Source organism: Acinonyx jubatus, chromosome D1 (assembly GCF_027475565.1).
Source record: "Acinonyx jubatus isolate Ajub_Pintada_27869175 chromosome D1, VMU_Ajub_asm_v1.0, whole genome shotgun sequence".
NCBI classification, from domain to species: Eukaryota; Metazoa; Chordata; class Mammalia; order Carnivora; family Felidae; genus Acinonyx; species Acinonyx jubatus.
This window is the reverse complement of record NC_069390.1, coordinates 10,705,572-10,728,253: the sequence shown is the minus strand read 5'-3', so window position 1 is coordinate 10,728,253 and position 22,682 is coordinate 10,705,572. Positions and strand designations below refer to the sequence as shown.

Genomic DNA, 22,682 nt, shown 5'->3' with positions numbered 1-22,682 from the left:
CACTGGCAGTGCAGAGCCTGCTTAGGATTCTCTCTCTCTCTCCCTCTCTCTCCCTCTCTCTCCCTCTCTCTCTTTCTCTCTCTGCCCCTCCCCTGTTCATGTTCTCCCCCACCTCTCAAAATAAATAAATAAACTGTAAAAAAAGAAAGAAAGAAAGAAAGAAAGAAAGAAAGAAAGAAAGAAAGAAAAAGGAAAGAAAAAGAAAAAGTAAAAAAAGGAAACACCAGAGGATGACAAAGGAAAGTATATAAATGAATACAAATTTTTCTCCTCCCTTCATGCAGGTCCTTGCATTATGACAGTACAGATATTCCCATGAAGAGATGGAGTCTGTTTTCTTATCCTTAAATATAGGCCATCTCTGCAGTTTGCTTAGGTTAATGAGAGATTAGCACACATGATTCTGCAAAAGTTTAGAAAACATTGTGAGTTAGAGAAGAACCAAGAGTCTGTCAACTGCCAGCTATGTGACTGAGGTCACACTAAATCATCTAGCTTTGGCCACCCCACCAATTGACCACAGATGCAGAGAAAACCTGGCTGGTAAGAGCTGAGCTTGACCAGACCAGTAGGAACACCCACATGACCCATGGAATTGTAAGCAAAATCAAATGGTGATTGTTCCACACCATTCAGTGTTGAAGGGGTTTGTTCACAGATAAAGCTAATAAAATCCGGTGGCAAAAACAAAGTGACAACCTAAACAGCCACTATATACTTCAAGAGGTGGATTATTGATTAATTCTGAGGGCCTGAGAGCTCTTGTCCCCTACCTCCTGAAGACAGAGAACTGGAATGAATGTTCCTAATACTCATTTATTTGGGAAGGAAAATGTCCTCACAGATCATCTAGCCCAGCCTGATCAATGTGAATATATGGAATCTGAAACTAAGAGAGAGCACATGACTTGTCCAAGGTCATGGTGAGGTTCTGACTGCACTAGAACTACTGGGCAGGTCCTCTGACCCCCAGTCCTGGAAATTTTACTCACTAACCTCGAGATCTCGGCCAGTCCTGATATTCTATGACTCTATGACGCTGTGGTTCTATAATTCCAAGACAAAGCACAACAATGCCAGTGCTCCAGACAGCCTTGGAACAGGAGAAGAACATGGTCTAGACTGAAGTAACAAGAACATTTTTTCATTTTAAAATATCAACTACACCATCATGGATTCAAACTCTGCACACAATCCTGTGTTTCTTGTATTTCCTCCGGAGATCACTGTTTCCAAGTTTCAGTCACCAGAGTTTATAGCCACAACCTATGAATCCAGCGGCCCTTTTCCAAAATCACTTACCACAAAAATGAAAACCTTAGGGGTAAGTAAGATCTGCCCTAATGTATACTCTACTGAGGGTATGTTAGGGACTGAATGTTTGTGTTTCCCAAAATTCATAGTTGAAATCATAATTCCAATGTAATGGTGTTTGTAGGTGGGATCTTTTTAATTAGTTCATGAGGGTAAACTCTCATGAGTGGGATTAATGCCTTTATAAGAAGAGGTCAGGGAGGTAAGTAGCTCTCTTTCCACCATGAGAAGTTACAAAAGAGAAGTTTCCAGCCTGTAACCCAGAGGGGGTCTACATCAGAACCCAACCTTGTGGCACCCTGCTATCAAACTTCCAGCCTCCAGAATCATGAGAAATAGATTTCTGTTGTTTATAAGCCATCCAGTCTATGAACCATGGGCTTAATCAGCCACCTCATCAGGGTATTATAGATTCTATTACTTTGTTCAGAAGCCTAAACTAAGATGGGGGTTGTGGGGGAGAAGAAAGAGAAAAAAATATTTGGTGGTGCAATGTTTCAAGGTAGGAGCTAATTCCAACTTTTATTTCCATCCAAATCAGGAAGTGTCACATTTCTAAACCAACTATGTACAAATTTCTATGGATAGGAAAAGAATCCTCTGGGCTTTTGAAGGTCACAATTAAAGTAAAAATCTCCAAAATGACCAACTAGGAGTTTTTTCCTAGTCAAGTTCAGAGAAAAGGAAGAGAAAATCAAGTAGAAGTCAATAGATCAGGTTCTATATCCTGGGTTACTGAGTTGTACGGTTTTATATTTTCCCAATCAGAACTCAGAATTCATTTTGATAACATGATATGGTATTTTCATATGCGGGGCTTTTGCAGAAAATCCCCTTAATACTGTAAATGTTCATCTCTCCACCCACCTATCCATTTCTTGAATATTAATTATTTTTTATTTACCAATCCTCCTTTCAGACAATGTGATTCAGTATGTTTGAGGCTGTGACAGGGCCTATATCTCATAACATATTTGTCTTTTCAATCCCAAGCCTTCAAGGATGGAAAATAGGAAAAATTTTTGATTTTTTTTTTCAGAAAAAAAAAAACAAAGTAGAGAAAGAGGGCCCACTGACATGCAGGAAAGGGCCAACAGTCTAAACTGCTTTCACATCTATTTAAATATAATGGTACTCAAACTTCCACTAAACGGTTCATATGACTTTAACAAATATGGATTGAACTATGTGCAAAAAATTACGTTAGACACTATAGGGGGTTACAGAAATAAACACAACCCACTTTCTCTCATTGAGAAGAATAAATACATAATTTAGAAATAATAAAGTGACAATATTAAAAACCACATTTCAATGTAGCCTCTAATAGGAGCCATATATGGTGGGGGGGAGGGGGTTGGAACCCAGAGAAGGAAAAGTTACTTCTACCTAAAAGCAATGAGACTGGGGCTCCTGGATGCCTCAGTCGGTTAGGCGTCTGACTTTGGCTCGGGTCATGATCTCGTGGTTTGTGGATTCGAGCCCTGCGTTGGGCTCTGTGCTGACAGCTTGGAGCCTGCTTCGGATTCTGTGTCTTCCTCTCTCTCTGCCCCTCACCCGCTTGTGCTCTGTCTCTCTCTGTCTCTCAAAAATGAATAAATGTAAAAAAAAAAAAAAAGGTTAAAAGCAATGAGACAACATCATAGCAAATCTGGCATTTAATCTGAACCCTGAAGGAGTGATGGAATTTTCTTAAAGTTTTTTTTTAATGTTTATTTATCTGAGAGAGACAGAGCATGAGTGGGAGAGGGGCAGAGAGAGAGGGAGACACAGAATCCAAAGCAGGTTCCAGGCCCTGGCCCGTCAACACAGAGCCCCACGCAGGGCTTGAACCACAAACTCTGAGATCATGACCTGAGCCAGAATCGGATGTTTAACCAACCGAGCCACCTAGGTGCCCCAGAAGTGATGGAATTTTAATAAGTAGAAATGAAGGGAAAGAAAGAAGGCAGAATTTTCTAGATAGAGAAAGCACTACGAACAAAGAGCTCATGGTAGCGTAGTTTGGGAATGGCAAAGAAGACTTGGGAGAGAGCAAATTAGACTTGAAAGATTTAAGGGGATTGACTAAAAGACAAACAAACAAAAAAGAAATAAGAAAAATCAGGATGGATAAATAAACTGCGGTACATCCACACAAGGGAATGTGACTTGATGGTCAAAACAAATAAGCCATCAAGCCATGAAGAGACACATGGAGAACCTAAAATATGCATTGCTAAGTGAAAGAAGCCAGCCTGCAAAGACAACAAACTATATGATTCCAACTATGTGACATTCCGGAAAAGCCAAAGTATGGAGACAAAAAGATCAGTGGTTGCCAGGGGATGAAGGGAAGAGGCAGGGTTGACTATGTGGAGGGCAGGATGTTTAGGGCAGGAAAACTATTCTGCACAATACTATAATGGTGGATACACACCATTGCACATTTGTCAAAAGCCGCAGAACATACAACACCTAGAGTGAAGCCTTTGACAGTGATGTGTCAGTGTTGGTTCATCAATGACAACAAATGTACCAGTATGAGATGTTGGTAGTGGGGGAAGGCAACAGGAAGTACATGAGAACTCTGTACTTTTCATGCAATTTTGCTGTGAACCTAAAACCGCTTTTAAAAGTAAAGCCTCTTAATTTAAATAAAATGGTAAGTATGGTAAATTTTGTTATGTATATTTTACCAAAACTATTTGAAATGTGAAAAATCACCTTTAGGAACTAACTGGGAGAGAAAAGGAAATAACCAGGAAGGTAATTTGTGGAGACCTAATTGCCAAGAATCTTATATCCCACCCCTACTTTGATTTTACAGTATAGACGAGTAGCTTCCAATCTGTGAAACCAACAAATCACCTAAGGAGCTTTATAAAATATATACATCAGGTCCCTGGGCCTTGTTCCGGAACCACTGAACAGCGATTTTGAGGGTGGTGGTGGTGGTTGAAATCTGTAATTTTTAAACACTTCTCTGAATTGGATGACCGCCAGATTGGGCAGCTTTGTTTCAAACAATGTTGGGCAGCTTTGTTTCAAACGGACTGGTTCTGTCTTGCTATCCTACTTCAGCACTGACACAACACTGGAATAGAGAAAAAGGAAGCTGGTGCGGAAAAGCCAGGCAGGAAACAATTTTAATAGTTTAGAGGACTGGGCGGTGGCTATTGCGTTGAACTTACTCAAAGGAACCTGGACTTGAGGAAAAGGATCTCATTCACAACTCACCTACTTATGGTCATAGTTACCATGGGAGTGAATGAGATTACTCAGACCGAGAAGACAGACGGAGAATAAGAGGGCAGAGAAAACAGACTCACACATGGTACCCCTTCCATTCTTTATGTCACGCTCACCAATCTTCCCTAGCAGTTGTTAAAACCTGGCTTTATTTGTATTCATTATTTGCTTTATTTTTCATTTTTGGAGGAATCTCCACACTTTTTTCCATGGTAATACATCCCCACCAACAGGGCAGCACATCCTCACCAGCATTTGCTCTCTTGTCTTTTTGATGATAGCCATTTTAACAGATGTGAAGTCCTATCTCCTTGCGGTTTGGATGTGCATTTCCCTGATGCTTGGAGTTTGACATGGACTTCTCAGCCTCACCTGGAGATTCTACTCACTAAGTATAGGATACAGGATACAGGGCCTGGGAGTTTTCATCTCTAATTCCCAGCAGATCCTAATGTTGCCAGTCCATGGACTACATTTTCCAGAACACTGATTTAGATCACTTTATCTATTACAAAGTATCAGATAAAGGGATCAAGAAAACACCTGGGAGTATCATAAAAGGGCTTCTGCTATCCTTCCCTTATTTAAAAGGAAGGTAATTGCCAAATCCTTTTAACCAAAAGAGGATCATGCACATTTTTGAAAAGGGAACCTACCATCTTGCTTTCTCCTTATCATGACTTTTCCTCTATTTACAGGCTATCCAGATCCTGTTTGGACTGCTGAACTTTTTCTTTGGAGTTGTTTTCCTTTTTACCCTTGAAAACCCATACCCAAGGTTCCCCTTTATATTTATTTCAGGATATCCATTCTGGAGCTCTGTTTTGGTGAGTATAGGCAATTGAGTTAAATTTGAGGCCACGCCAACAGGAATACTAGGGAATTCTTAATTACAAAATGAGCTGCATTCAGTTGCATGATATGCTTTGAAAAGTTAAAAGAAAAATCAACTTTGTTGAAATTTTTTCCCCATTAATTCATCAGAATTGCTGATGTTCCATCACTGGGCCTTGAAGTTCCTTTGGGAACATTTCCTTGGATCTTGACATTATTTGTCCATTAATTCATTCAAAATAAGTTGCCATCTTTATAAGCCAGATACATGGAGGAAGGCAATGAGGATCCAGAGGTTAATAATACATGGAACCTCACTATGAAAGACGGTATGAAGTTTCCTCAAAAAATTAAAAACAGAACTACTATATGATCCAGAAATTCCACTTCTGGAAACATATCCAAAGGAAATGAAACCCTATGTTAAAGATATATCTGCACCTCCATGTCCGTAGCAGCATTATTCAAAACAGCCAAGATAGGGAAACAACTTAAGTGTCAATCAACAGATGAATGCATAAAGAAGTGTATATACATACTTGTGTGTGTGTGTGTGTGTGTGTGTGTGTGTGTGTGTGTATTACTCAGCCATAAATAACCAAGAAAATCCTGACACTTGCCATAACATGGTTAGACTTTGAGGGCATTATGTTAACGTGAAATAAGTTAGACAGGGAAAGACAAAAACTGTACAATCTCACTTATATTTAGAATTTAAAAAACCTCATAGAACTAGAGCTCAGATTTAAGGTTTCCAGGGGCAGAGAGTGAGGAGAGAAGGGAGGAGGGAGGTGTTCAAAAGGCACAAACTTCAGTTATGAGATAAATAAGCATAACTTCAGTTATAAGACAAATGTACGACAGGATGACAGTTAACACTGCTGTATGATACATATAGAATTTTTTAAGAGAGTCAATTCTAAGAGTTCTCATCACAAAGAAAAATATTATTTTTCCTCTTTTTCTTTCATTTTTTTTGGGGGGGTTGTATCTATATGAGATAACTGATGTCAAGTAAACTCATTATAATCATTTCACACTATGTTTAAGTCATATCATTATGCTGTACGTCCTAAACAGCACTGCATGCCAACTATATCTCAATTAATCTGGGGGGAGGTGGGTAATAAACAAACAAAAAGAGTAATACATGGGCACTTCCTTCAAAGGGCTCTCAATTTACCAAGAAAGCAAACATGTAAACAGGTCATTTCAAGGTACTGGGATTAATGATACCACAGAGGGTGTAGAAAGTGCTTACAGAAGTCGAGATGAAAGCAAAGTAGGGAATTCTTAATTAGAATTTTTTAGAAAAGTCAAGAAACTTTTTAGAAAAACGTTTTAGAACTGTTTAGAAAAGTAAAGAAACAGAGGTATCTTTGAGCTGCACAGAGACATTTAATCACATTTCATAACATTCAATAAACATTATTTTGGGACCTAGTATAGTGCCAGAGAATAGATAGTGTGTGGGAATTCATAGAAAAAGCAGTTCTCGGTCTCGAGGTCTCTCAAGTGGAGAGTAGGATGATTACCATATGGTGTGATGAGTGAGAACAGACACGCAAGCTGCCTCTAGAGGAAGGGCACCCACAAAAAGGAGGGGAGACTTCCCAAGGATACTTCCAGTCTCATGGGAGTTTTAAAGGGCCAGTGGTTAAGCAGGAGGAGGGCACACACAGAGAAAGGGAGTGGGGAATGGCTGGGGGTAAGGGGTAGGGATATCTTGCTGCCAAGGGAGAAGGGACACTTTCTATTCTGAGAACTGTAAGAGTTCAGCACAGAGAGTGAGGGTAAGAGGGGAGGCTGAAGAAATACCAGGCAGTGGGACCAGAAACTTAAAAATGGGTGTGCTGTAATCCCATCTGGAGTTTCCGCCAGATAATGATGCTACCAGGTATGACTCACCTCCATGAAAATCCTGGGAATTTTTTTCAGAATGCCCAGCCTATTAGCTGGGAGAACACACTGGATCGCAAATGGGCATGAAGGATGTTTCTTTTTATTTTTTTTTAATATGAAATTTATTGTCAAATTGGTTTCCATACAACACCCAGTGCTCATCCCAACAGGTGCCCTCCTCAAGGAGGATGTTTCTTAAAAGGATCACAGAACCTGATCCTATTGGCTGTGAACTGATTTGACACCAATGTGTCGTGATATCAAAGCTGAGTCCACAATAGCTGTAAAAGGAAGATGGATGAGAAAACTAAAGCCCAGTGTTCAAATAGATAGTTAAGACTAAAGCTACTTTCTAGTTCAGTATTTTGTCCGCTACTCATTTGTAGATAGTCACCTGAGGCATCTCGCTCACTGCTTTGAGGATCATAGGAATTAGGAAGGCATGTACAAGAAACACGGAGAGGTCTGTTCTCTGACCTCTGACCTAAACAAGCCCATCACTAAGATATTTATTCTTTTTAATAGTTCATTAATTCTGGAGCCTTCCTAGTTGCACTGGAAAGAAAACCCACAGGAAGCCTGGTGAGTTAGATTTCTCCTTTCCTAAAAAATGTGTAACATTGAAATAATTAAGTCTAGCCTTGAAAATGAATTTGGAAAAACTTTAAACCACTACAATTCCACAAACTGTCAAGTACTGATACCAACTGATGGCATTTTGGGTTTTTTTGTCCATAGAATCATAAAACACTAATGCCAGAAGAGTTTTCTTTTTTTAAAAAAAATTTTAGTGTTTATTTTTGGGAGAGAGAGACAGAGTGCAAGTGGGGGAAGGACAGAGACAGAAGGGAGACACAGAATCCGAAACAGGCTTCAGGCTCTGAGCTGTCAGCACAGAGCTGACATGGGGCTTGAACCCACGAACTGTGAGATCATGACCTGAGCCTAAGTTGGACGCTTAACTGACTGAGACGCCCAAGCGCCCCTAGTGCCAGGAGAGTTTTCTAGGTAATCCAGTTTCTTATTTATGAAAACACTGAAACATAGAATAAATCCCCAAGTTCCTAAGCCAAAAGGTAAAACGGGTCTCAGCATTTCAGTGACATACTCAGTCATTCTTTTTGTAAGTTTTTGTGGTCCCATCTCCTGCCAGACATTTCAACAGGCACGAGTTTATTAGCTCACATGACAGGCATACCCTGAAGACAATCTAATTAAACCTTATAAGCAAAAGTTCAAATAAATAATATAGTGTTAATGAGTGTGAGATTTTAACTTACAGATAAATTATAAGTAGAATATTTTTACTTTTCTCAAAGAATCAAAAATGTGAGATATTAATTAACAAGCCAAGAAAGTAATTCCAGCCCAGGGTGTCCCCTGCAGGTTTGAAGTTTGGGGAAGAACTAAAAATTGCAAAGAAATACAATGTTTAGTTAGAGTCATGAAACAAAAATGTAAGTAGGTCATGACTTTTACCAGGGCATCAAAATGCAATGCAAGGTGACAACGCCTAAGTCCCTTTTTGTCCAGTGTGCACTCCTTCCCCCAAGTAAATGGGAGTTAACTCGGGTACAGATCATGGAGGACAGAAGGATTTTTTCAGAGCTCCCTGGCTCCCATTATTCTGTGGCTGAGAGCCCGAAGCCCGAAGGGATGAAGTGTCTCACAGATGATCACACAGCTGCCTAGTGGCATTGCAATGCTGTGACTAAAACCCTCTCCCGGTCTTCCCACTGCTGCTCTGCCTATAGCCTGCATGTTATGTTCATCTCTTTCAGGTGAAGACAACCCAAGCAATGAATTCTCTTAGTGCCTTGGCAGCAACGGCTGGAATTATTCTCATCGCACTTGGTCTCGTTCTAGATCAAAACTACTTTTGTGGCCATGAAGACACAAATAGCCAGTGCCAGGCCATTAATACCCTATTCATTGTAAGTATGCCACATTTTTACAGTAAGGGATAATGGGGGTAATTGTAAAGATTTATTAGCACCCGATCAGCAAAATCTAAATGACATTGTAGACACATGCATTGTCTTTTATTTACGAACATTTACAGAAATAATAGGATCTTCTAGGTTATACCAGGCATTGTGGAATAGAAAAATAAACGCATTACGACCCCCATCTTTAGGATTTCACAGATGAGTAGAGAAGGTAAAACATGTACCAATGAGTGTAATATAAAAGACCGAGTGTTACAAGAGGAAAACTACAGGTAGAGCAGGTCGGTCGTAATTCATAGCCCTAGAGGTACATTAGAATCACGAGGGGAATGTTTTTATGGTTTTGGTTTTGGCGTTAATATTTAGTCTGGACTTCTGACAAAACATGGTATACATTGAAAACAGGGATTTATTTCTAATCTTTCCAAAACACCACTAATATTAGTTTAAGGTAATGTAAAAGATGTAAATCTACAGAAAAAACAGTCAACAAGACCCATCAAAATTTGCAGAGAAAGCTGGAAAGTAATCACCTGAGGAAAAGGGAGTCCTTACAGAAGTAAAATATGGTGGGGCACTTGGGTGGCTCACTAGGTTAAGTGTCTGACTTCGGCTCAGGTCATGATCTCACAGCTCATGAGTTCAAGCCCCACATCGGGCTCTTTGCTGACAGCTTAGAGCCTGGAGCCTGTTTCAGATTTCGGTCCCTCTCTGCCCCTCCCCTGCTCATGCTCTGCTTCTCTCTCTCTGAAAAATGAAATTAAACATTTTTTTTTAAAAGTAAAATATTGGGGGTGCCTGGGTGGCTCAGTTGGTTGAGTGGCTCAGGTCATGATCTCCTGGTTTATGGGTTCGAGCCCCGCGTCGGGCTCTGTGCTGACAGCTCAGAGCCTGGAGCCTGCTTCAGATTCTGTGTCTCCCTCTTTCTCTGCCCCTCCCACAATCATGCTCTGTCTCTCTCTCTCAATAATATAATAAATAAATGTTAAAAAAAAAAGTAAAAAAAAAAAGTAAAATATGGACATTGCAAGAGCAGACATCCTTCCTCATCTTTTCCCTGTGCTTAGAATGAAAGCATGCATGGGGCACCTGGGTGGCTCAGTCGGTTAAGCATTCGACTTTGGCTCAGGTCATGATCTCACGGTCTGTGAGTTCAAACCCCGCATCGGGCTTTGTGCCGACAGCTTGGAGCCCGGAGACTGCTTCCGATTCTGTGTCTCCCTCTCTCTCTGCCCCTCCCCTGTTCATGCCATCTCTCTCTGTCTCAAAAATAAATAAACATTAAAAAAATTTAAAAAATAAAAGAATGAAAGCATGCAGTTTTTCATCATTAGGTATGCTGTCGGCTGAGGGTTTTTTATATGGACTTGATCAGATTGAATAAGTTTTTTCTCTTCCCAGTTTGTTAAATGTACTTACCATGTGTGTTGAATTTAGTGAAATTCTTTTTCTAGATCTACTGAGACAATCATGAGGTCTTTGTCCTTTATTCTATTATTATGCTGCATTGCACTGATTGCCTTTTTTGTCTTGAATAAACCTTACATTCTTAGGATAAATCCTACTCAGTCATGGTATATAATCCTTTACAAATGTTATCAGATTCAGCTTTCTAGTACTTTGTTAAAGATTTCTGCATCTATATTTATAAGGGATACTGGCCTATAGTCATCTTTTCTTGTGACGTCTTTGTTTTTTGTGTCTGGCTAATACTGGCATTATAGAATGAGTAGGAAAATATTCCTTCCTCTTATACTTTTCATTAAATTTTGTGAAAATTGGTATCAAATTTTCTGTAAACGTTAGGAAGACTCACTGGTGAAGTCTCCTGGGTCTGGGTTTTTCTTTGTGGGATGTTTTTACAATCACTGTCATCTGTGTATTTAGGTTTTCTATTTCCTCTTGGATCAGTTTCAGGAGCTTGTCCCTTATTGTCGGCCTGAGTGAATGAAGAAACATGACAATACTGATTTTCAAGGAAGGTTGCCATGGTAATACTGTGTATGTAGGGTTGTCTACCAATAACCTAGCACGTTGAACTAGCACAGAGGAGATAAAATAGCCAAGATGATAAGCCCATCGTCATCAATGGCATCTGTCATTTTGAAGGGGGAATAATTTTGCTCTGGTCTTCTTGAGCAGAGGAAGCAGCCTAGTTCCTAATTGTGAGGAGCACAGGGCCACCTGTGCATTAGCTGTCCTAATCTTTTAGACCATTTGCTTCCGTGAGGTTTCTAGATTATAGCTTGATGTCTATAATAAGTGTGGTAGTGGTGGTGGTGGTGGAGGTTTCCATAAGATCTTATGAAAAAAGACTCAAGTGTACTCTTTCCCTGATGGTATTTCCAAAATAACCAATCCCCTGCCTAAGGTCACACAAAAACAATTAGCTGGCTGGCAAGGGAAAGTAGTCCACATCTGTTTGGGGGGAGGGGGGGCAAGACAAATTTTAAGATCAGTTGTCAGAAAAGAAGTTATATAATTCACCGAGATATAACACAGAATCAATTTCTGAGGATTTAGTCAATGATTACCAGGAAGTAAGAAGATATCAGGGAGAGCAAAGGCCTTAGAAAATCTACCCCTGCCTGCAGCTACAAGGAATCAGCAGCCTCCAACAGGTGGAATATATGAAGAGTCTCCTACAGCCAATTTCCTACACATAGACAAGACTGGAAAAGGTTTCTTACAAGTTTTTACTAAGCGATCCAAGATAATTGGTCCTAGAGAGGATACTGGTCAAAAAGACATTTTACTCATTAGTCCTGGTGGCTGAATAAGAAGACAGAATTTTAAATCTATAATTACTCCTTCCCTAAGATTTATTCTTTTTTTTAGTGTTTATTTTTGAGAGAGACACACACAAGAGTGAGAATGAGGAGGGGCAGAGAGAGGGAGACCCAGAATCTGCAGCGGGCTCCAGGCTCTTACCTGTCAGCACAGAGCCTGACGCAGGGCTTGAAGTCATGAGCCGTGAGATCATGACCTGAGCTGAAGTTGGACGCTTAACCAACTGAGCCATCCAGGCACTCCCCCACCCCATGATTTATTCTTATAGACACACAAAAACATAGATAAAAGGCAGATGGGCAAACAGGATGGTTAGAGGCAAAGCTTTGGCAGACTGTTTTTTTCCTCCCCCACCAAGTAAAAAGTAAACAAGAACAAATGTGAAGGGCTAATGAAAAAGTCCTGGGAGACCTGATTTCTAGGACAAATAAACACTATTCAATAAAAAGTGCTAGACTCCCCTCATCAACACGGATGTGCAAACCCTGCACAGGGATGCTGAAACAGATTCAGTGGAATAGTCACTAAATGAGTCAAAGGACCAGGACCAAAATGGTGAGGGGTCTGGCTAGACCTCTCTGGGGGTCTCTGTGACTGTCTGGCACCTTCAAAGACCACCAGGAAAATCAAAGGCAGTTAAAAGCTGAATGTACTAAATCTGCTAATCAAAGGAGAGCATAGGGTCTCAGATGCAATAAGGGGAAACAGAAAAGAGCATTTATAGGCTTTCATCAGCTGGAGTAGTCACAAGGTAATTTTAGGGGAGAGGAACAGTAGTCTGGAAAGGATCTCGTCAGAGTTGCAAACTAGAATAGTTGCAAGGATAGTCAGTGGTCTAATTTTTGGAAAACATTAATTCACATGGAATTACCATTAAGACATTTCTCTGTGGTCTTACCTTGAACACAAGGCTCTGAGAAGCCTTATGTTAAAACCTTGAACTTAGATATTTGGTCTTGCATCCATATCACGCTTTGGTGCACTTCAACTTGCTGAGTCAAAGTACAGTTACTTTTCAAATCATGGTTTCTTTCCATGATCAATTCTCAATAATCTTAACTAAAACTAAAGACTATGAAAATTACCAAAAGGAAAAAGTAGAAGCCACTGGACTAACAGTTAACTTCTCAAAAGCAACAATAAAAGCCAGAGACTGAACAATATCTTCAGTGTTTTGAAACAAACAAAAAAATACCAACCAAGAGCCTATCATTCATGGCCCATTAAAACATCTTACAAGAATGAAGTGAAATGAAGTCTCTTCAGAGACACAAAATTCAAGCTTGTCTCCTGCAGAGCAGCATTAAAGGAATAATAATGAACTCCAAGTACAAAGAAAATGATAGCACAATGAGACACAAGAAGGAAGGAAGAACAAAGAATGTGATAAACACATGGACAAATACGAGTGAAGGCTGCTTGTGTAGTACAGCAATAATAAGATACACTGAGATTAAAAATAAAGTATTTAAAATACCAGTCAGGGGGCGCCTGGGTGGCTCAGTGGGTTAAGCGGCTGACTTCAGTTCAGGTCATGATCTCGTGGTCCACGAGTCGAGCCCCACGTCGGGCTCTGTGCTGACACCTCAGAGCCTGGAGCCTGTTTCGAATTCTGTGTCTCCCTCTCTCTCCGACCCTCCCCCGTTCATGCTCTGTCTCTCTCTGTCTTAAATATAAATAAACGTTAAAAAAAATTAAACAAAATTAAAAATAGAATAATAATAAAATACCAGTCAGAATTAACATGTAAATAGAGAAGGGAGCAAATCGTGTTTTTGCTATTTGAGTTTGCTAAGGGCCTGAGCTTTCCCTGAGAAGAGGGTGAAGGTTTGAAGAACTTTAGACTTTGATATGTTTTAAAACTTAATGGTATCATCAAAAGTAAAAAACTAGCTCACAGATATATTTTGTCTACTATTCCAACAACAACAGAATACACATTTTTGTAACACACAAAAAAAATGATTATATATTGGTAAATATGACAATTTCAGATTAATACCAAAGGTTGAAGTCATAATGTATGTCCTATGCAATAAAACCATAAACAATGATTTACAATAATTTCAAAAGCCCCTATGTGGTTGGATATGAAGAAGTGTGCTTCAAAGGAATTATCGGATCAGAGAAAAAATTAAAATATAAATCCAAACATGTTCTGAAATGAAAGCTCAAAACCTTGAGGGCAGAAGGGAGAACAATACTTTAAGGCAATTCATAGCTTAGAAATGTAGATACTATAAATTATGAAACTTCGAAAAACAATGGTCCAAACATTAATCTCAGGGATTAAAGGAGAGAAAAGTTAGCCCAAAGAAAGAAGAATAAATTAATATATAATGACAAGAATGGAAATTAGTAAAAAAGAAATTATGCATACATTAGAAAGGAGTAAAACAGCCAATGACTGGTTTACAGAAAATACTCATAAAATATACAAATCCTTGGGGCACCTGGGTAGCTCAGTCAGTTAAGCGTCCGACTTCAGCTCAGGTCCTGATCTCACGGTTTGTGGGTTTGAGCCCCGCATCAGGCTCTGTGCTGACAGCTCAGAGCCTGCTTCGGATTTTTTGTCTCCCTCTCTCTCTGTCCCTCCCCTACTCATGCTCTGTCTCTGTCTCTCAAAAATAAATAAACATTAAAAAGAACTTTTAAATATACAAATCTTTTTTTATGGTTATGACAGAGTAATTTATATCAGAGCATCCCTCTGGTGAAAACCACTTTAATTAAAAGCTTATTAGAATTTCAAAACATTTCCAGCTGTTTGAATATACATGAAAGATACCACAGCCACCAGGATTTGAAGTTCAAGGATCGTGTAAGAATTGTACACATTGAAGTAAACCCAAAATGCTCCATCGCATTCCTCCACAAGTTATTTGCTGACTCCTAACGTGTAGGATGCAAAGCTCAGAAGCCAAGCTGATAGGAAGCTAAGAGGCTAAAAGGCCAAAAATAGATTTCAGCAGTCATGCAGTGCTGGGGACAGACACACAAACTGTTCAGAGTCCACCAACAGCAGTGGTGGAGTCTAGGAAACACCCTGAAATTTCACTTCTGAAGAAAGACTACACCCTAGAACCAAGGACAAAAGAAACAGATCAGCCATCCCACAAAACTGAAATCCATCCTTGGAATTATTCTGATCAAGGTAACCTTCCCCTAATCTGTCTGATGGAAGAAAATTACATCATCTCCAGAGGAAGACAACATAATTTAGAATTTCTACCATTTTTTGCATATTACGTTTAAGTGTAAACAAACAAACAAAAACCAGACAGAACCACTTATGCCAGAAGATAGGACATCCCATTCAAAGGAATAAAGGTAAACTTCCAACTGACTCTTCACTTGGAGGCCTGATAGAGGCCGCAGGACAGTGGAATGACATTTTTAAAGTGCCGAAATAAAATAACGCGTGGAATTCTATGTCCAGTGAAAATGTTCTTTAAAAGTAAAGTTGAAATAGAGATATCAAACCAACACAAACTGAAGACAATTGGCATTGGCAAATTAGCCCTGAAGAGTATTGAATCAGTAATCAAAAACCTCCCAAAAGAGAAAAATCCAGGACCAGATGGCTTCGCTGGAAAATTCTACCAAACATTTAAAGAAGAATTAATACCAATCCTTCTTAAACTCTTCTAAAAGGTGGGAGCATCCAAATTCATTTTATAAGCCCAGGAATACCCACACCAAAACCAGACAAGTACACTGCAAGAAAATTGCAAGCCAATATCCCTGATGAATATAGATGTAAAAATCCTCGACACGTTATTAGCAAACTGGATTCAATAGTATATTAAAAGTCTTATACACTATTATCAAGTGGTGTTTATTCCAGGGATGCCAAGTTCAACATACACAAATCAGTCAATGTGATATACCACAATAACATAATGAACAATGAAAATCATATGACCATCTCAATAGATGAAGAAAAAGAATTTGACAAAACTTAACATGCAAAATTTAAACATAATTTAAATTCTCCACACACTGAGATAAAGAAACCTATCTCAACATAATAAAGGCCATATATGACAAGCCCACAGGAACAAGACAAGGATGCCTACTCTTAACACTTCTATTCAACAAAGTACAAGAAATCCTAGCCAGAGCAATTGGGGGAAGAAAGGGAAAAAAATGAAAAAAAAAAAAAAAAAAAAAGAAGAGGGGAGGGGAGGGGAGGGAAGAGAAGAGAAGAGAAGAGAAGAGAAAGCACCCAAATCAGAAAGGAAGAAGTAAAAATGTCTCTGCTTGCAGATGACATATTATACACAGAAAACCCTAAAGACCCCACCAAAAAAACTATCAGAACTAATAAAATGAATTCAATAAGATTGAAGGATCCAAATACCAATATATAAAAATAAGTTGCATTTCTACATACTAATAAAGATCTATGAGAAAGAAATTAAGAAATCACATCTACAATTGCATCAAAAAAGATAAAGTACCTAGGAATAAATTTAATCAAGGAGGTGAAGGAACTTGAAGACACTGATGAAAGAAACAGAAGGCACAAATAAATGGGAAGATATCCCCTGTTCATAGATTGGAAGGGTTAATATTGTTAAAATGCGTATACTACCCAGAGCAATCTGCAGATTCAATGCAATCCCCATCAAACTACCGATGGCATTTTTCTCAGAAATAAAAAATAATCCTAAAATTTGCATGGAACCACGAAAGACCCAAAGAGCAGAGCAGCAATCTTGAGAAAGAAAAACAAAGCTGAAGGCATCACATTTCTTGATTTCAAATGTACTATAAAGCTATGGTTCTCAAAAACAGTAAGGTATACAAACAGACGCACAGGTCAACGGAATGAATACAGAGTCATAAATAAACGTATGCATGTATGTCCAATTAATTTACAACAAAGGAGGGGCGCCTGGGTGGCTCAGTCAAGTGTTCGACTTTGGCTCAGGTCACGATCTCACAGTTCATTGGTTCAAGTCCTGCGTCAGGCTCTGTGCTGACAACTCAGAGCCTGGAGCCTGCTTCGGATTCTGTCTCTCTCTCTCTCTCTCTCTCTCTCTCTCAAGAATGAATAAATGTTAAAAAAAATTTAAAAACATTCACAACAAAGGAGCCAAGAATATATGATGGGGAAAGGACAGTCTCTCCAATAAATGGTTATCAGGAAAATTAAAAGGCCACACACAAAGAAATGTAACTAGACCACTATCTTACACCATACATAAAAATCAATTCAAAATAGAGAAAATCTATCTATTTTGAATGAATAGAAAAATCATTCAAAATAAAGACCTGAATGTAAGACCTAAAATCATAAAACTCCTAGAAGAAAACATAGGTAGTAAACTCTCTGATATCAGTCTCGGCAATGATGGTTTGGATTTGATACCTGAGGCAAAAGCAGCAAAAGCAAAATAAACAAGAGGGGCTACATCAAACTAAAAAGCTTCTGCAAAGCAAAGGAAACCATCAATAAAACGCAAATGCAACCTATGGAATAGGAGAAAATATTTACAAGTCACATATCTAATAAGGGGCTGATATACAAAATATATACAGAGCTTGTACAACAGCAAAAAAAATTAAAAAGTGGGCAGGGGATCTGAATAGACATTTTTCTAAAGAAGACATACAGATGGCTAACGAGTACATGAAAAGACACACTATATCGTGAGTCATCAGGGAAATGCAAATCAAAACCACAATGAAATATCACCTCACATCTGTTAGAAGGCTATTATCCAAAAGACAAGAAATAACAAGAGTCAGTGAGGCTGTGGAGAAAAGGGATCCCTTGTGCACTGGCAGTGGGAATGGACATCGGTGCAGCCACCATGGAAAACAATATGGAGGGTCCTCAAAAAAAATTCAAAATAAAACTACTATAGAATCCAGCAACTACACTTCTGAGTATGTATAAGAAGGAAAAGAAAACACTAACGCAAAAAGATATGAGCCACCTTCATATTCTTTGCAGCATTATTTACAATAGCCAAAACATGGAAACAAGCTAGACGTCCATGAACAGATGCATATGGGGTTCACTTACAATGGGATATTATTCAGTGATGAGAAAGAAGGAAAGCCACCTGTCTGTAACAATACGAATGGACTCTGAAGACATTATGCTAAGTGAAATCTCCATCCGACTAGATGAAGGAAAACAAGTACTGTATGATATCTCTTACATGTGGAATCTTACAAAGCCAACTTCATGAGAACAGAGAGTGGAATGGTGGTTCCCAGAGGCTGCGGGGTGGAGAATTCGGACAGATGTTTGTCAAAGAGTACAAACTTCCAGCTAGAAGATGAATAAGCTCCGGAGGTCTAATGCACAGCAATGTCAATATTACTAACAATACTGTATTATATACTTTAGTGTTGCAAAGAGATTAGATCTTAAATATTCTCACCACCAAAAAAACCCCAAATTGATAATTAGGTGACATGATGGAAGTAATTAGCTAACCAATGTGGTGGTGACCATGCTGCAATATACAAGTGTATCAAATCAACATATTGTATACCTTAAACTTACACAGGCTTATTATATACCAATTATAACTTAATTAAAAAAAAAAGTAAGTGAAATGGCAAGGCACAGAATGGGAGTTAATCTCCTCAATACATCTATCTGACTGAAGACCCATATCCAGAAAGTATTAAGCACTCCTGAAAATCAATAATAAAAAGACAAAAAAAAAAAAAAAAAAGAGTAGCACTTGAACAAGCTCTTCACAAAGAAAGACATGCCAATGGCCAGTAAGCACGTAAAAATTTGTTCAACGTTATCAGTTATGAGAAGAACGCAAATTCAAATCACAACATTTGTATGCACACCAGAATGACTTTAATTACAAGGACTGGCAAAACCAAATGTTGGCAGGAATGTGAAGCAAATGGAATTCTTGTACATTTTTGGTGGGAATGTAAAATGGCTCAACCACATTGGAAAACTACCTGGCAGTTTTTATGAAAATTAATCAGGCCTATTTTATGTCTCCACAATATATATAAGAATATTCATGGGGCGCCTGGGTGGCTCAGTCGGTTAAGCGTCCGACTTCAGCTCAGGTCACGATCTCGCGGTCCGTGAGTTAGAGCCCCGCGTCGGGCTCTGGGCTGATGGCTCAGAGCCTGGAGCCTGCTTCCGATTTTGTGTCTCCCTCTCTCTCTGCCCCTCCCCCATTCATGCTCTGTCTCTCTCTGTCCCAAAAATAAATAAACGTTAAAAAAAAAAAAAAGAATATTCACAGAAAATCTATTCTAATAGTAAAAACTAGAAACAATTCAAATGTCTATCAACAACAGAGTGGCTAAAGAAACAGACTATTCAAACAGCAGGATATTACTAAGAAACAAAACAGAGGGGCACCTGGGTGGCTCAGTCGGTTAAGCCTCTGAGTAGACTGAGTAGAGCTCAGGTCATGATCTCCTGGCTCGTGGATTCGAGCCCCGCGTCGGGCTCTGTGCTGACAGCTCAGAGCCTGGAGCCTGCTTCGGATTCTGTGTCTCCCTCTCTCTCTGCTCCTGCCCCGCTCATGCACAGACACACGCTCTCTCTAATATAAATAAACATTAATAAATAAAATAAAATAAAAACCATGTGACTCTAAAATAAACAGTTTGTCAACCTATACTCACACCACGTAGACACGGTTGCAGAACAGAATGTGAACCCTATGATCTTCACAAACTTTCACTGGCAGAACACTGCGTGTCCAGCCTCTGGGCTCCCAACAAAGTGTATATGCTGTTCGTGCTCTTTGGTGCCAAGATACAAAGCATTTTAAGGGTCTCTGGCAGTTATAAAAAGAACGGAAGATGGTACTATTAGCCTATGCTTCGATCTGTATGCCTTTTTCGACATGTTCCTCTTTTTTCTGGGCCCTGTAGGGTTTTCCCCTCTCTTCTTTCTTTCCTTTTCTATTTTTGCTTCTTTTTTTTTTTCCTATTTCTTAATCTTTCTCCTTCAACAGACTTTTTTGATATCATTTTTTATATTGGTATATATTTATGAAATGGAGGCTTTCCTGCCTATAATACAGAAAATGTATTGTTTTGTATGACTTTCTCGAAGAAAATAATACGCCGTCCTGCGCTGTGTTAAAATGGCTGTATATTCTTATGATCTTGCACTAATTTGCTTCGTAGGCACGGGATGCACTTGAGACATGTGGGAGAGCTTTTCCCACCTGGGCATTTCTACCTCACTGTCATCAGAAAAATCATTATTGTGCTAATACCATGATTCTCCTTTTTTTCCTTCTTCTTCTTTTTCTTCCGTTCCAGGGAATTTTGATTATGTTGATGGCCTTCAGCGTTATTGAATTATTCATCTCTCTGTCTTTCTCAATTCTGAAGAGATGCTTTTATTGTTGCAACTGTGACTAATGGTGCTGAAGCATACTGTGGGAATAAAGATGTGTTACAATCTTTAGGTGAGTTCCTCCTCACCTCCTAAAGAGGTGAGATCCGTGTGGGAGAAAAAGCCAGCAGGAACATAGAACCTTAAGGCTGGCAACTGTCTGAAGCAAAAGGGGAGTGACTTCAGAGGGTGGGCTCTGGGAACATTCTGGCTAATAAAACACATCCTTGCCAGGTCCTCCTCTCCCTCAATCACATGATCACCTTGCTGTTGCCTCCTGTTATTCGTGCATCTGCTGAGCAACACAGCATCGCCACCGTACAAATAGAGAAATGAGCCAAAGCCCACGGTGTGGGGGTGAGCAGGTCCGTGACGTCTCCCGCCGATCTCTCCAAGAGACTCTACCTAACGGCTCCTTCTCCATGGTTGTATGGAAAAATGAGGTGGTCTGGAAGAATGGCTCGACCCACACATTTTACAATGATCCTGCAAGATCATTAATGTTAGCCACTCATAATAACCAGAATAGTTAACAATGAAGGTATATATCGGTAAAAGCCACTAGAGCGGTCCGGGCACTGTGCTAACTGTTTTAGGTGTGTTACTCATTGAACCTCACAAAAAGTCTAAGAGGTGAATGTTACTGTTATATTCATTTCATGGGCCAGGGAGCTGAAGTCAAGAGAAGGTAAGTAAAGTGCCCCCGGTGACAAAGCCCACAATGTCAGAGCCATGACAGCAACAGGCGGCCTGGCTCCAGAGTCCAGGGTTTTGATCCTTACACCCACGTACCAACGTCCCTTAAACTCTTGGTCTCAGAACCCCTTTACACTCAAAACAATTATTCAAGACCCATCACACATAATACAAGTAACATTTTATTAACACAACATTTTATTAACATGACATTTTTTCCAAAAGAAAAAAGAAAATTAGTGTGGAGAGTGGTGCTGTTACATAGTTTTACAAATCCTTTTTTTTTTAGGTTACTTAACATTATTTTTATTTTTTAAAGGTATAGTTTATATACCAAAAAAATGCACACGTTTCATGTATACGTATTCCCTGATGCCATCCCCATACCCAAGGTACTCAGCATATCCATCACCTCTAAAAATGTTCCTGTGCTCTTTTGAGGGTTTTTTGTTTGTTTTTTGGCAAGAACACTTAATGTGAGGTCTATTCTCTTCACATATTTTAAAGTGTACAATTCTTAGTAACTAAGTACTCTGTTGCACAGATCTCTAGAACTTACTCATCTTGAATAACAAAAACTTTATACCCATTGAGAATCAAATGCCCATTTAACTTTACTGCACATTCAAATCACCCGAGCAACTTTTATAAACGCCCCCCCCTTAATGCACCACCCCACCCCATGGCAATCAAATAATTTGTAAAGATTTGTAAAGATTTCCAGGTGGTTCCAGCGCAGAGCTTCTCTCTAGCTTAATGGAAGGCAACTGGATTCTGGTAACTGCTTTCGCAGCCCTTCTGATGTGATGGCTCATGTTCTGTGGCCTGTGGAGAGACCGCTCTAAACTTGCGGAAAGGGGAACTAAGGTCTCAGTATTATTATGAAAGTGATCTTGAGGTCACAGACCCCCTGAAAGAGCCTCAAGGACGCCGGGAGATTCCCAGGCTGCGTGCAGAGACGGCCGCCTTACACTGCATTTCCTTCCGCTGACACGATCCGCCAAGTACTGGGGATCTTCCCTCTGTCTTTCCACCTCAGGACAGCCCTCTGAGGGAGCTATGTGGAGCCTGCCCCTTAGGCATGCGAACCGAAGCTCAAAGCGGTTGAGTTTTCTGAGACTACAAAAGGGAGTAGGATTTAGAACCAGGATTTGAATCAAGACGCCAAACTCCAAATCTCATCATCCTATGCTGCTTTTGGCGCAGAAAACGTTTAGCATACGCAAAGAAATACACTATCAGGTTTTCGTTTCTGCCATGAGCCGGAAGGAGAAAGGCCTATGCGTACATGTGTGACGGTAGGAGACGGGGGAGCAAGATTCTGATGAAAAATAGTCATTTTATTTACGTAAAATATCTATTTCCAGTGGAGTCACGTTCTGATGAAAACTACGTGGCAGCCGAGTAAGGCTGAGATGTGTGGATATATGAGATCTATTTAAGGGTGGGAACACCATCGCCTAACGGTAAGGGCTTTTAAGTCAGATCCAGGTCTCAGTGTTAGTTTTGCCATTTAAAGCTTAAGGACTTGAACAAGTTACTTAACCTTTGTGAGCTTTGAATTCCTAGACTAAAATGCAACAGTCATACCTACCTAATGGGGTTGCCGT

At 39.6% G+C, this 22,682-nt stretch overlaps 2 protein-coding genes across 6 annotated transcripts in view; one reads left to right on the top strand and one right to left on the bottom strand.

The window, feature by feature from the left end:
- The window catches only part of LOC106977870 (membrane-spanning 4-domains subfamily A member 4A-like), a 196,701-nt gene that overhangs the window by 113,588 nt on the left and 60,431 nt on the right, over positions 1 to 22,682 (bottom strand). The gene's annotated exons all lie outside the window — the stretch shown is intronic.
- MS4A5 (membrane spanning 4-domains A5) lies at positions 1,057 to 21,014 on the top strand. Of its 2 annotated transcripts, XM_053203121.1 has the most exons (6): positions 1,059 to 1,324; positions 5,244 to 5,372; positions 7,807 to 7,863; positions 9,063 to 9,215; positions 20,301 to 20,449; positions 20,611 to 21,014. In XM_053203121.1, exons 1-5 carry the CDS (start codon positions 1,172 to 1,174, stop codon positions 20,400 to 20,402), a joined length of 594 nt encoding a protein of 197 aa, XP_053059096.1. In that variant the 5' UTR covers positions 1,059 to 1,171; the 3' UTR covers positions 20,403 to 20,449; positions 20,611 to 21,014. The 2 variants fall into 2 exon arrangements, with proteins under 2 accessions (XP_014930975.1, XP_053059096.1); XM_015075489.3 differs by lacking the exons at positions 7,807 to 7,863; positions 20,611 to 21,014 and having other exon boundaries at positions 1,057 to 1,324; positions 20,301 to 20,446.